At 40.9% G+C, this 14,960-nt stretch overlaps 1 protein-coding gene across 2 annotated transcripts in view; it reads left to right on the top strand.

Annotated features, from left to right (window-relative positions):
- LOC138672781 (immunoglobulin superfamily member 1-like) overlaps positions 1-13,871 on the top strand; it is a 30,306-nt gene extending 16,435 nt beyond the window's left edge. The window contains exons 6-9 of one of the 2 annotated variants that reach the window (XM_069761148.1): positions 7,201-7,509; positions 7,628-7,726; positions 10,193-10,233; positions 11,135-13,871. In XM_069761148.1, the coding sequence (XP_069617249.1) occupies positions 7,201-7,509; positions 7,628-7,726; positions 10,193-10,233; positions 11,135-11,161 (476 nt within the window). In that variant the 3' untranslated portion in view covers positions 11,162-13,871. Of the gene's footprint in view, positions 1-7,200; positions 7,510-7,624; positions 7,727-10,192; positions 10,234-11,134 lie in introns of both variants that reach the window. The other variant, XM_069761139.1, reaches the window with a different exon arrangement.
- Positions 13,872-14,960: the final 1,089 nt, after the last annotated feature.

Genomic DNA, 14,960 nt, shown 5'->3' with positions numbered 1-14,960 from the left:
ACTTGTACGGAAAATGTTTGCCAAATTGGGCACAAACATTGCACATTCGGATTTGTGTTCGGATTCCCAAGCATTTTTCTCAAAATCAGTACAATTTGCCCAAACTTCAGTAAATGATCAAGTTTCCACTAATGCTTTTATTTGGATGCTGTATGATAAGCAGGGGGAATTTGTTTGATGAAAGGAGGGGGTGGGGATAAGTCAGTGCAGCGGAGGACTGTTTTTCTTTTTTTTTTCTTTTACATAACTTAATGTGTGGAGATAAGGGCAGCCAATCAGGGTGCAGAAATGATCCACAACATCCAAACACAAGGACTTTTGTCATTGGCTGCTGAAGTCACATGTTGCTCTCCATATAAAATGCGGACTTATTGTTTTTACACGATTTTGTCAGTGTACAGTGCAGAGAAGTTCTTTAAATCATTTGTGCTAATAGTGTGGGGCAGAGATCAAGCCACATTGCAGAATTTTAATCATTTATGCTAATGGTGTGGGCCAGCCAGGACTCCACATTTCAGAATCTAAAACCTTTCTGCTAAGAGTGTTGGCCATACACCAGGCCACATTTCAGGATCTAAATTGTTTGTGCTAATAGTGTGGGCCTGCTATGAGTCCATATTTAAGAATTTAAATCCTTTATTTTAAAGGTGTTGGCCATACACCAGGCAACATTTCAAAATCTAAATCATTTGTGCTAATAATGTGGACCAGAGACCAAGCCACATTTCAGAATCTAAAGTGTTTGTATTAATAAGCCACATTTCAGCATCTAAATTGTTTGCGCTAATATTGTGGGCAAGAGACCAGGCCACATTTCAGAAACTCAATCGTTGTGCTAATATTGTGGGCCTGACACCAGGACACATTTCAGAATCTAAGTAATTTATGCTAATAGGGTGGTCCAGCCAGGAGTCCACAATTCAGAATCCAAATCCTTTCTGTTAGTGGTGTGGGTCATACACCAGCCCACATTTCAGAATGTAAATCATTTGTGCTAATAGTGTAGGCCTGACACCAGGCCACATTTTATAATCTAAATCCTTTCTGCTATTAGGGTAGGCCATACACCAGGCCACATTTTAGAATCTATATCGTTTGTTCTAATGGTTTGGGCCAGATATCAGGGGAAGGTACATTCAACATGAGTGGGAAAAAGCGAGGTTGTGGTTGAAGGGGGAATAGGCTTGGTTTTCAAGATGTACATGGGTTAGGTGGTAATGTTACTGAAAGCTCTATTGATCAAACACCGTCTCATCCTATCCAAAGATAACTGACAATATCTGTTATTGGACGTGCTACTCTACTCCCTTTCTTTACCAGCATCACAGAGGTACGCCTTGTAGATGAGGGCAAGAAAGAGCATGTGCTCCAGTGGATGACAAGCGCTGCATCAAGTTGCCTCTCCTCCCCTTCCTCCACCTTAAAATCACACACAGTACAATCCTCAGAGATGGAACCCCAACTAACTTTGGTTCCCCCATATCACAACTCTCCAACTAACTTTGGTTCCCCCATATCACAACTCTCCAACTGCTCAACTGACTGTGTGGAACCACAGATGGGCCATTCTGCAGAGCTGTTCACACATTCTATACCATGGGCATCAGAGGTCTGCTCCAAAGATTCATAGTATCAAGAGCAGGAAAGCATCTGCACCAATGTCCTTACATTTTTTCAGTTGGATGGATGGAGTTGACCCTGATGAAATTCAGCACGGTGGCTCAGTGGATAGCACTGCAGCCTTGCAGCGCTGGAGTCCTGGGTTCTAATCCCACCTTGGACAACATCTGCAAGGAGTTTGTATGTTCTCCCCGTGTTTGCGTGGGTTTCCTCCAGGTACTCCGGTTTCCTCCCACATTCCAAAGACATACTTTAGATTGTCTTAGATTATCCCTTCCACATCCTCCTCTGCTTTCACCTCTTCCTCTGGGATCACCACCTCCTCACACAGAAACTTCAAAGTATGCTCCAGCATATAGATGACTGGAATAGTAATGCAGCTGACTGCATCATCAGTGCTATCCATCTTAGTAGCCATTTTGAAACTGTGCAGAAAGGTGCAGAGGTCCTTCATCTGTGCCCACTCTGCAACATGATTTGAACCACATCTGTATTGTGTTGACCCAGGCTATGTTCAAGGACATACAGCACCAGGGCTCGTGGCTCCTGCCACAGTCACTGAAACATATGCAGGGTGGAATTCCACCATGTCGGCACATTGCATATCAAACAGTTAACAGGTAGGCCGGAAGACCTCTGTAGCGATGCAAGTCAATGACATGAGGATTGCGAATGTGAGCACACAGCAACTGTGTTTTCTGCAGCAATGCTTTCAGGCTTGGACAATGATGGAGAAAAATAGCTGTACCACCAAGTTGAAGATGTTATCCATGCAAGGCACATGTTTGAATTTGCCCCAGCATATGGCAGCAACCAGTTAAGCAGCATTATCACACATGACCTTCACTGGCTCCAGGTTCAGTGGAGACAGCCATTGCTAAAACTTGGCCTGGATAGCTATCCATGACTCTTGAGCTGTGTGACAGCGATCTCCAAGGCATATCAATTTACACACTGAAGGATTGCGGTGAGCCATGGCTGAGCAGTACAGAGGTAAGGGGATTCTCTTTGCACTGTTGGATCACGTGTCTCATTAAGGGACAGGTTGAGCGCGCAGGAGGAGGCCCTAAAGAAGGTGGAGAAGGCAGAAGCAGTGGATGAAGTGTTAGATACAGAGGTATGTCCCACAAGCTTTGAAGATTCCAAGACTTGTGGAGCAGCCCCTTTCCCACCTATGCCACAGCCACCAGAGCCACCCCGTGCTCAGTCAGCAAGATGTAACACCCTGGACATGTTTGTTCATCCAGGTGTCAGTGGTGAAATGCACCCTGCAGACATAGATTTTTCATGGAATGGGTGATGTTGTCTGCAACATGCTGGTATATGGTAGACACAGCTTTCTTATATAAGTAATTATAACTGGGCAACTGGTACTGGGGGACTGTGACGGGCATCAGCTTTCAGAAATCGTCTGCACCCACTAGGCAGGAAGGCAGCATTTCCTTGTCCAACAGATTGGAGATGGTGGAGTTCAAGCTCTTACCTTTGGCATGTGTAGAAGGAAAAATTATTTGATGTGCCCACAACTGTGGGACCGAGGGCTGGCTGCTGTGCTGAGAAAGGGTTGAGTAGGGTGAACACGACAAACTGCTAGACTGTGAATGAGGTGCAGGAGATGTTATGGTAGATTGAAAAAATTGTGTTTTGTTCAGTGAAATAAAAACAGCAGGCGACTTCCTGTGACCTGCAGACCTGGGACCATTGCTGAGGATGCATTGCTTTTCATGGTTGCATCACTCTGTGTCTGTGCAGCACACTGCAAAGTAACCTTCTCATCTTCCTCCTCCAACTGCTCAGCTGAGCTGCTCAGGTGGATGCCCTGTTCTACCTCTCTTTGCCCAGAGAGTCACCTCCTCCTTTTCCTGCCCTTACAGCACAGTTTAGTCTGCTTGCTTCTCAGGTATCTTTATTTCTTTATTCTTTATTTTTTTTATATAGCGCTAACATATTCCACAGCGCTTTACAGTTTTGCACACATTATCATCACTGTCCCCTATGGGGCTCACAATCTAAATTCCCTATCAGTATGTCTTTGGAATGTGGGAGGAAACCGGAGTACCTGGAGGAAACCCACGCAAACACGGGGAGAACATACAAACTCCTTGCAGATGTTGTCCAAGGTGGGATTAGAACCCAGGACTCCAGCGCTGCAAGGCTGCAGTGCTATCCACTGAGCCACCGTGCTGAATTTCATCAGGGTCAACTCCATCCATCCAACTGAAAAAATGTAAGGACATTGGTGCAGATGCTTTCCTGCTCTTGATACTATGAATCTTTGGAGCAGACCTCTGATGCCCATGGTATAGAATGTGTGAACAGCTCTGCAGAATGGCCCATCTGTGGTTCCACACAGTCAGTTGAGCAGTTGGAGAGTTGTGATATGGGGGAACCAAAGTTAGTTGGAGAGTTGTGATATGGGGGAACCAAAGTTAGTTGGGGTTCCATCTCTGAGGATTGTACTGTGTGTGATTTTAAGGTGGAGGAAGGGGAGGAGAGGCAACTTGATGCAGCGCTTGTCATCCACTGGAGCACATGCTCTTTCTTGCCCTCATCTACAAGGCGTACCTCTGTGATGCTGGTAAAGAAAGGGAGTAGAGTAGCACGTCCAATAACAGATATTGTCAGTTATCTTTGGATAGGATGAGACGGTGTTTGATCAATAGAGCTTTCAGTAACATTACCACCTAACCCATGTACATCTTGAAAACGACTCATACAGGGAAAATTGAATTACTGTTTCTCCATAGAGGTTAGAAGGATTCACCTAGTTAGTTTTAATCATGTGATGTCAAAAATCTAATGAATTTGAAATGAATTAGCTGAGTAGAAAGACAAAATGAGCAGTTGTAAGTACACAGTGCTAAATAATATGATAATTGCAATATATTAAGAGTACAAGAATTTTCACTGGAGTGCTTATTTAATCCCTTTCTGCCATTGGGCGGAATAGTGCATCCGATGGCAGTATCCCCCGCTTTGATGTGGGCTCCGGCGGTGAGCCCGTATCAAAGCCTAGACATGTCCGTTGTTTTGAACAGCTGACATGTGCCCGCAGTAGGCGCGGACGTAATCACGATCCGCCCATGCCTATTAACTAGTTAAATGCTGCTGTCAAACTCTGACAGCTGCATTTAACAAGCGCTTCCACCAATCTGGCCGAAAATGCACGCACCGGTGACCCCGAACAGGGGTCATCGGTTGTTAGGGCTTGCGGAACGCACCGAGTAAAAATAGATGTTTATTATAAATGGTGCGTTCGCAGTCTGGGGTCCACCGTGCAGGAGGAACCTGCTCCTAGTGAATGGTGGCACTGTTTGGCGGTATAGACTAGCTCTGTTACCTCACAGAGCAGCCACGAGAGGAAAGCATTGCGCCCTGTTAGCCTTACAGGAACACAAGCTTACTGCCGAACTGATAGCACCGGAGGTGCCGGTATTCTAGGGGCTTATTTCAGCCGGGTCCCTGAATCACGTTCACACAATCTCCTCGCCGGAGGTGCCAGCATTCTAGGGGCTTATTTCAGCCGGGTCCCTGAACGAATACATGCATAACCACACTGGTGCAAAGCACATATTAGAACTGATACTAGTGCATGGCCGTGCGGCCATGCGAGCCTTAAATAGTTACAGCACGTTTAGGACCTTTCAAGAAAAGGACCAATGGAGTTGCTGCAGTGCCTGAGCAGTGACCCCAGATCTCCACTGAGAGATCTTGCCCTGGGCATGCTCAGAGTGCAAAGCAGGACTTAGTCCTAGCACCTACAAGGACCTTCCAAGAAGGACCAATGACCTAGCTGCAGTATCTGATCATGTGACCCTCGATCTCCACTGAGAGATCTTACTCTGGGCATGCTCAGAACGTGAAAAGCAGGACTTAGTCCCAGAAGCGTCTGCTCGCCGCTGCCCAGCACTGACTTCAATGGCAGAAGCAGGAAATGCAGCAGTAACTCTTAGCACAGAGTCAGATTGAGCAAGAAGCTGGGATCGACGTCTCCGCTGAGCAGGCTCCACTGCGGCAGGAGAAGAATGGGAGACTGCAGTGGAGATGGCTCAAGATTCCCCCTGTGCAGAGGCAGGAACTCGACCCCTAACATCGATGCATCGGCATGACAACCAGAGGTCTCCTTGAGACCTCTATCTTTATTGATGCCAGATTGCTATGAGCGCCACCCTGTGGTCGGCACTCATAGCAATGCTGTAATTCTACTACATAGGGGCAATCTGAGCATCTCCTCTATATAGCAGAGACAATTGAGTTGTGGCAGCTTCTATCCTCCTATGAAGACTATTGAAGCCTGCCAAAATAAAATGTTTTTAAAAATATGAAAAAAATAAAAGTTTAAAATCACCCCCCTTTTTCCCCATTCAAAATAAAACAATACAAACACAGGACAGACAAAGAAAAAGGAAGAAATACTCAGGTTTAGGCTCTGCTGCTAAGATCAACTGCAGCAGAGAAATCAGCACCAGGAATCTGAACTCCCACAGCAGCAACACTACCGACACAGGAGAGCTCTTCACCCCTAGCTGGCCTGCATAGAAGAACTCTATTACGGGTGATCAGTTGATGGGTCATTTGACTATTTAAAGGAAGGTGGGAGTAATTAGCAACCAACATGTAAATGCTTGCCCAGACCCTGATACATCATTCATGGCCCATGGCTTATTACTGCTGTGCCATTATTACATTTCTACTGTGGGTAAAATAATGCCATTTTTTCTGCCACTAATTTTTTGAAATGTTTGGCCTCCAAGTTGGGTCTACTTCATGTGTGTTGCCTGAATTTGGCAGGTATCTCAGTGCTGATCAATGTTTAAGCGGCAAATGCATGTCCAAGCTCTGTCTCAGGCCCTGTCCCATGCATACATGTTGCGCAATTTTAGTATTTGTACTCTGTGTTAATTGATGCCACTTTTCATGGTGTCTGCCCCTAATTTGAGCTGTGTTGGCAGCTTTTTGGCTCACTTGATGGTGTTGTCTATGCGTTTGGTTTAGCCTCCAATTGAATTCAAAGGGGTTCAGATATATTTGACAAACTGTTCGGTGAACTGTTCGGCGAACATTGGGACGTTCGCCAATCCGAACCGAGTCTTGAAAGGTTCGCACACCTCTAGTCAACACCTTCTAAACTGTCAAATTGCCTATCATAAAAAAATATATATATATTTTCCTCCTGGGCTAGCGCTGTCTACAATATTGGCACTATGGCTCCACACTGTGCCAACATCACAGGAATAGTGCATTTTGGGGGGTAAAAATATGTATTTTTTATTTTAGTAAATAAATTAAATTAGCTGTTAAGAAGGGTTGCCCAACAGTAATAAAAAACCTTACATTTAAAAAGCAATAATGCAATCCACTGACTGCAAACATGTTTTGAAATATTTAATACACACAAAATATATTAAGAAATTGTAAAAAACATTATTTACAAAGAGATTAAGGTTTGTTACCCTAAAACCAGACATTCTGATTAAAAACTGTTTATAGAAAAATATATAAAACCGATAATGGTTACATTTTATAGTAATACATGATTAATATGTATTCTTATATTTCTTTTTCTGCTTTCTTTGACAGAACCTTTACGCCCTCCGTTGCTCTTAGCAGATCCTCCTAGTGGTAGGATTCGGGATGGAGGCAATGTAACACTATACTGTGTAGCTCCTGAAGAATATGAGAGAACTAAATTCCATTTTCTCAATGCCACAGATGAAATAATAAGTGTATCATCTTACAAAAATCAGAAAACAGCAGCAGTAACCATCAATATAAGGAAATCCAATAGCACTTCAGCTACCAAATACGTCTGCCAATACACAGCAGATATTAAAGGACGCTTATTGCTATCACCAAAGAGTCCTCAAATTGATATTATTGTGGTAGCAAGTAAGTAACTTAATAACAGATTTTTAGCATAATTATTACTAAGGAGGAAGAACAAGCAACAATAATTAATTGTGTATTTTTATTTAAGTGCTTTAACCTTCTTTTTGATCCCCAGCAGGATCTTTTTGGTGGTTGATCGCTCTTGGAGTAGGTGCTGGGATAGCTGTATTGCTAATATTTCTTGGTTTAATCTACTGGGTGCTGCTGGGCAAGAAAGGTAATATTTATCCATTAACAGTATATACTTTTAGAAGGGCTTCTTTATTTTCAAAAGGATTCAGATAAAATGGTTCCTTGGGTAGGGATATTCATACTCCTTTAAAATCCATAGTTAAAAGTGTATTTTTATCTGTGGGGTACCAAGAACTCTAGATTGTGCAATAACTGCCAATTTTATTGAATAATGTAGTATTTTATGTTTACCACATAAGTTGGTAAAAATTACATCAGAGGCTTGATTGAAGATGTTTCTGTGCACACCATTTTATGTATAATATATACAGTTGTGCTCAAAAATTTACATACCAAGGCAGATTTTTTGCTTTCTTGGCCTTTTTTCCAGAAAATATGAATAATATACGGTATTAAGAAATGGGGTATGTGAACTTTTGATCAGGGATATTTGGATGTTTTGGGTTGTAATTATGATTGAAAAAGAGAAAACACAGTAGTTTGACAACAAATGACTTCACTCAACCACTAACCATGAGTGGAGAAAAAGTTTTGGTGTTATCATTCATATTCTCTGAAAAATATGTACATTGCTCAAAAAAATAGAGAACACAATGAGCACAAAGTAACTTCAAGTCAATCACACTTCTGTGAGATCAACCTGTCCAGTTATGAAGCAACACCCACTGCTAATCAATTTCTCCTGCTGTTGTGCAAATCGAACAGACAAAATGTATAGATGATTAAGGGTATGTGCACACGTCCGGAATGCATGCAGATTTTCCTGAGATAAACCTGAGGTTTTCTGCAGGAATTCTCCATGCGTTTTTTTTTTTGCGGATTTTGCACGTTTTTTGTGCGTTTTTTTGCGGATTTTATGCGTTTTTTTTCCGGACACTCCAAAGCAATGGGAAATCCGCAAAAAATTCGCAAAAATAATGAACATGATGCTTCTTTTTCCGGAATGCATTTTTTTTGCGGAATATAACGCATCATGTGCACAAAAATGCAGATTGCATTCTAAATGATAGGGTGCATGTGTATGCGTTTTTTATGCGCTTTTATAGCGTTTTTATCGCGAAAAAACGCAAAAATTCCTGAACGTGTGCACATACCCTAAATCCTACAAAGAACAAGTGATACTCTCCAAAGAGACTTAAATATAGTACAAAACATGTCTTTATTGTATAAACTCACTCACAGAAATACATACGGGTGTATAACCTTGTGCAGGCATGTACTACGGAGGACAGAGAATGAACTTCAATCCAATATTGCAGCCAGCATGCAGCCAGCGGGTAAGGAAAGGGTGAATCAAACACCCGAAAACCCCGCCCCTATGGCTGAAGATTGTTCCCTCCAAATTCAGGTGACAGAGTCCCTTTAATCTAGGTGGTGAAAAAAAATTCCACACTTTGCTAAAATAAAAGCGAAATAAAAGAATTGTGCAATTTTTCGTTACCCATAGCGTCTCCATTTTTCATGATCTGCAGTTGGGTGAGGACTTATTTTTTGTGGACCAAGCTGAAGTTTTAAATCCATTTTGGTGCAGATACATTCTTTTGATCGCCCACTATTGCATTTTAATGCAATGTCGCGGCAACCAAAAAAACATAATTCTGGCTTTTTGACCTTTTTCTCGCTACGCCGTTTAGCGATCAAGTTAATTTTTGTATTGTTTTATTTTGAATGGGGAAAAAGGGGGGTGATTTTAAACTTTTATTTTTTTCATATTTTTAAAAACATTTTATTTTATTTTGGCAGGCTTCAATAGTCTTCATAGGAGGATAGAAGCTGCCACAACTCAATTGTCTCTGCTATATAGAGGAGATGCTCAGATTGCCCCTATGTAGTAGAATTACAGCATTGGCTGGTGATTCCATAATTTTTGCCAGGGGTTGTATAATATTCATTATGTAAAATAGGAGGGGGCAGGTCAAAGAGGGATCAGTGACCTGTCATAAGCCATACTGATGAATACCTAATCATAGCACCACATAGAGACCCCCACAGGCCGCCCCGGAGCACGAGCATTAGCTCAAAACTGAAAATACAAATTACATAACAACCACAAGATGGATTTCATCAACCCAGGTATAATTTTAATTAGAACAATGGGGCCAACCTGACACTGTGTGTAGTTCTATTGTGCACAATCCTGCTGACAGGTTCCCTTTAAAAAGGGGATTGATAAATGCAAGGACAAGAGACGTCCTGTTTCTACAAAGAGCAAAGAGAGAGAAGAATGAGCAGGGTAAAAGGGCAAAATGAGCAATTGTAATTACAAAATACTACATAATATGATGATTGCAATATAGTTGGAGGATAAAACTTTGATGATAGAGCTTCTTTAAGTGGGAAATGTTTGATGAGAATGTAATAGTGGAAACCCACTAATGCATGAAGAAGATGGTTGAGGCCTCAGGTTAATTGCCACTTATGGTCATGTTTATTAATGAGAGAGAGTGGAACACATTCAGGATAATGCTTATGTTTTCCTTTTCTGTTACAGATAATAAGAAAGACAAAGAAGAGTCAAAACCTATTCACAATGTAAGCTAATTCCCATCTAAATACTTGATTTTTACATATAACATAAGTGACAAACTCAATTTTAGTGAGCTATATTATTTAAACAATATTTCTGCTTATTCCTGGACCGGTAGAACTAAAAGCATCTGCATAGAATTACTCTTCTAAATGAATGTTTGCTAAAGATAAGCAAAAATGGTTCAGGACAAATTGTACTCATCTTGAATCATACAAAAATTCTAAAGGTACCGTCACACTCAGCAACTTTACAACGAGAACGACAACGATCTGTGACGTTGCAGCGTCCTGGATAGCGATCTCGTTGTGTTTGACACGCAGCAGCGATCTGGATCCCGCTGTGCCATCGCTGATCGGAGCTAGAAGTCCAGAACTTTATTTCGTTGTCAGGTCGGCGTGTATCGTCATGTTTAACATCAAAAGCAACGACGCCAGCAACGTTTTACATGGAGCTAACAACCAGCGAGAACGATAAGTGAGTCGCCGTTATGTCACTGGATCGCTCCTGCATCGTTCTGGAGTTGCTGTGTTTGACGTCTCTACAGCGACCTAAACAGCGACGCTCCAGCGATCGGCTCGTTGTCTATATCGCTGCAGCGTCGCTGAGTGTGACGGTACCTTAATTCTCCCCAATCTGAAGTTTTGTGATTTTATTTGTAGAAGGGAAAGATATTAACAAAATGTAAAAAATAATACTTTGCTGCTCACCTGTCCCACCACTGAAGCCATATCCGGTTGTCTCCACTGGTCCTTCTGGCCTCTTCTTTACTTGTCCATGGCATGCAACATCATTCTCTTCCGTCTTTGTGGGAGAATATTCTTCTATTTTATGTATTTGGTTGTCATTTTTATCTTTATTATTACTATATTTACTGTATTATGCTATTTACTATTTTCTCTGTAGGGTGGATGCAAAGTCACGTCACTCTAAGAAAATGGCTTGAGGTGTGAAAGAAAAATGATGAGAAAAAGCTTCCTATAATTTAACACAGCGTGGTTTGCAATCCAACTTACCGACATGTGTGTGGTACACAACTGTTGTGGTTGTGGTTTACTGACTGTAAGCAAGCGATAACTTGGACTTGATAATATGTACAGGATCTCTACCTCCGATGAGAACAATGGACAGAAGTCGCTAATGTAATTTTATATATATACTAGATTGCAGCCTGATTCTAACGCATCAGGTATTCTACAGTAGAATATGTATGTATGTATGTATATAGCAGCAACATAGTATATAGCACAGGCCACGTAGTATATAGGAGCCAAGTAGTATAGAGCAGCCACGAAGTAAATAACACAGACATGAAGTTTATAACACAGCCCACAGAATGTATAGCAAAGGCCACGCAGTATATAACATAGCCCACGCAGTATATAACACAGCCCACGCAGTATATAACACTGCCCATGTAGTATATAGCAGCCACGCAGTATATAACACAGCCCACATAGTATATAGCAGTGTGGGCACCATATCCCTGTTAAAAAAATAATTAAAGTAAAAAATAGTTATATACTCACCCTCTGTCGTCCAGTGAAGCTGTCCCGATGCGCGAGCGGCTGCTGCCAGCTTCCGTTCCCAGAGATGCATTGCAAAATTAGCCAGATGACTTAGCAGTCTCGCGAGACCGCTAAGTCTTCTAGGTAATTTTGCAATGTATCTCTGGGAACGGAAGCTGGCGGCAGCCGCATGCGCATCGGCGGACGACGGAAGGTGAGAATAGCAGGTTTTTTGTTTTTTATTATTTTTAACATTAGATTTTTTTTACTATTGATGCTGCATAGGCAGCATCAAAAGTAAAAAGTTGGTCACACAGGGTTAATAGCAGCGTTAATGGAGTGCGTTACACCGCGGCAAAACGCGGTCCGTTAACGCTGCCATTAACCCTGTGTGAATGCTGACTGGAGGGGAGTATGGAGCGGGAGCCGGGCACTGACTGGAGTAGGGAGGGACTAATTCTTGGCCGGGCTGTACCCTTCGCTGATAGGTCAGCGACGCGGGATTTCCGGGACAGACAGACAGACGGAAGTGGACCTTAGACAATTATATATATATATACAGTATATACACACATATAACATATTTTGTATTTCCTCAGGTTTCACAATATAAACTATATACTATCTTAAATATATTTATAGTCCTTGATGGGGGGTGTACTTATTTTATAAATGCATATTAGACTGACCTGATTTCAAAGTTTTTTAGAAGTTTTCTTATATTCAAATATAGAATTTTATGAGACCAGCTCTAGGTGATCTCATAAAATGCTTATTTGATTAACAGGATAACACAGTCATTTAAAGTAAGTACACCATCCTCTTCAAGACAAATATCGCGAGTGCATTATGTATGCAGTTTATATTATTAATATTCGGTGACAGATTTAGTTAAATGGTAGTTGTTTTGTTTGTTTTTTTCTCTTAAAATTTTTTTAGTAATGCTCTTTTATTGTATGATATATTGAAAATTAAAAGGACACACAAACTATGTTGTTTAACTGGAAGTGGATCCAAAATACCATAATTTAATATATTACCCATCATCGCAGAAAAAGTCAGTCTTTACTTGTAATATATTTTATTTATAATTGATCACATTTGTTATCTTATAGTATTGCTTATTGTTTAGTACATGAAATTAAATTTCATATTTATGTTTTGCTTTGTATGCTGTGTGTCTGGTGCAGAGTTATTCAGTGATTTCAGTGATCTAATTTGGATTTTCCAAGCTCACCATTCTCTTCAGATTTAGGAGATGTATTCAATAACACAAGCCCCAAAAGTTGTGTAAAATGTGAAGAACTCATGAATACAATAATTTGAAAATCCCTTCTAACCATATTTTGTTCACAATAGAACATAGAACACAAATCAGAAGTTGATATTTAAAGATTTATCCATTTCACTTGAAAAATCAACTCATGTGGAACTTAATGCCAGCAACACATCTCAAAAAAAGTTAGGAGAGGGTTAGCAAAAGGCTGGAAAGGTAAATGGAACTACCGTAATGAAAAACAGCTGCATAAACATTTTTAAGTCACATGATTCTGTAGAAAAGAGAATATTAGAGAGGCAGAATCTCTCAGAAGCCAAGATTGTCACAGAGGTGACCAGTCAGTAAATGACTGCATCTAAAAACTGCAGAAAATTAACCCGTTCACAACATGCGCCGTACTTGTACGGCGCATGTCGTGTCCCTCCCTTTGATGTGGGCTCCGGCGCTGAGCCCACATCTTTCCCGGTACATGTCAGCTGCTTTGAACAGCTGACGTGCTTCTAACAGCCGCGCGTGGAATCCCGATTCACCTGCATTGTTAACCCATTAAATGCAGCTGTCAATCTCTGATAGCAGCATTTAATTTGATTGCGCCAAAAGCGAGTTACTAATCCTGCCCATAGGATGCCTCCTTAAATACCATTACTTTAATACAATGTTATGCAGGTTATCTATTGTGATGTATGTTTATCAGTGGATCTGATGCTATTATGGTCTATGACTTTGACTTCTATTTATATTATATAATTGGTCTTACCTGCCCTCCGCACTGCATGGCTGTTTTTGTTTGCCCACTTTTTATCTCATCTGCCTTTACTTGTTCATTTGACCAATAAAGTTATTGTCTTTTGTGCCTATAGAATACATGATTGTGTTCTTTTGGTATGTCCCCCTCGTTGTAGTCTCCCATGGAGACTATTGAAGAAAGTGAAAAGTAAAAAAAGGGTTTTAAAAATATTTGGAAAAATTACAAAAATATAAAAGTTCAAATCACCCCCTTTTCGCCCCATTCAAAATAAAACAATTAAATGAAAAATATACATATATTTGGTATCAGCTAATTTTTCAAGCTATAAAATGAATTAATCCGATAGGAAAATGGTGTTGCGATAAAAAAAAACAAAATGCCAGAATTACCTTATTTTGGTCACGGCAACATTTCTTTAAAATGCAATGATAAGTGATAAAAAGATCATATACACATCAAATTGATATCATTAAAAACGTAAGTTTGGTACACCAAAAATAAGCCCTCAGCCAACCCAAGATCACGAAAAATGGAGGCGCTACAGGTTTTTTTTTTTAAACAAACGTTATTGTTTTTTTAACTATTTGAATAACCTATACATGTTTGGTATCTACGAACTCATAATAACCTGGAAAATTATAATGGCAGGTCAGTTTTGGCATTTGGTGAACATGGTAAAAAAAATCCAAAAAACAGTTGTGGAATTGCACATTGTTTTTGCAATTTCACCGCACTTAGAATTTTTTTTACAATTTTCGAGTACATTACATGTACAAAAAATGCCCTAAATTGTAAACACGGAGGACCGTGACACTAACAAACACCTATGCTAATCCATGTTTATTGTCCTAACAAACACCTAAGCAGAGCACAAAAAGTCCTCAAAGCATAATTTGCATATAAAATCATAATTTTTATTGAAACATACAATTAAAAAATATATATTTAAAAAAAATGTTTGGAGATGTAAACAGACTAGTAATGAGCAAGCTTTCTCCGAAGTGCTCGCCTGAGCATCTCGGTGCTCGCGATGCTCGGCGAGCTGCGAGCATTTCCAGGGTTGCTGGGCGGGAATTCGGGTCCCCGTCCTGCATGTTTTGTGCTCTTTAGAGCACCAATCAACATGCAGGGATTGTCTGTCACACACTGTAATACCACAGCCATGTTGGTTGTGGCATTAGAGTGATTGGCTGGCTG

This window comes from Ranitomeya imitator, chromosome 1 (genome assembly GCF_032444005.1).
Source record: "Ranitomeya imitator isolate aRanImi1 chromosome 1, aRanImi1.pri, whole genome shotgun sequence".
Classification (NCBI taxonomy): Eukaryota; Metazoa; Chordata; class Amphibia; order Anura; family Dendrobatidae; genus Ranitomeya; species Ranitomeya imitator.
The sequence above is the reverse complement of the archived record's forward strand: the minus strand, read 5'-3'. Positions and strand labels throughout refer to the sequence as shown.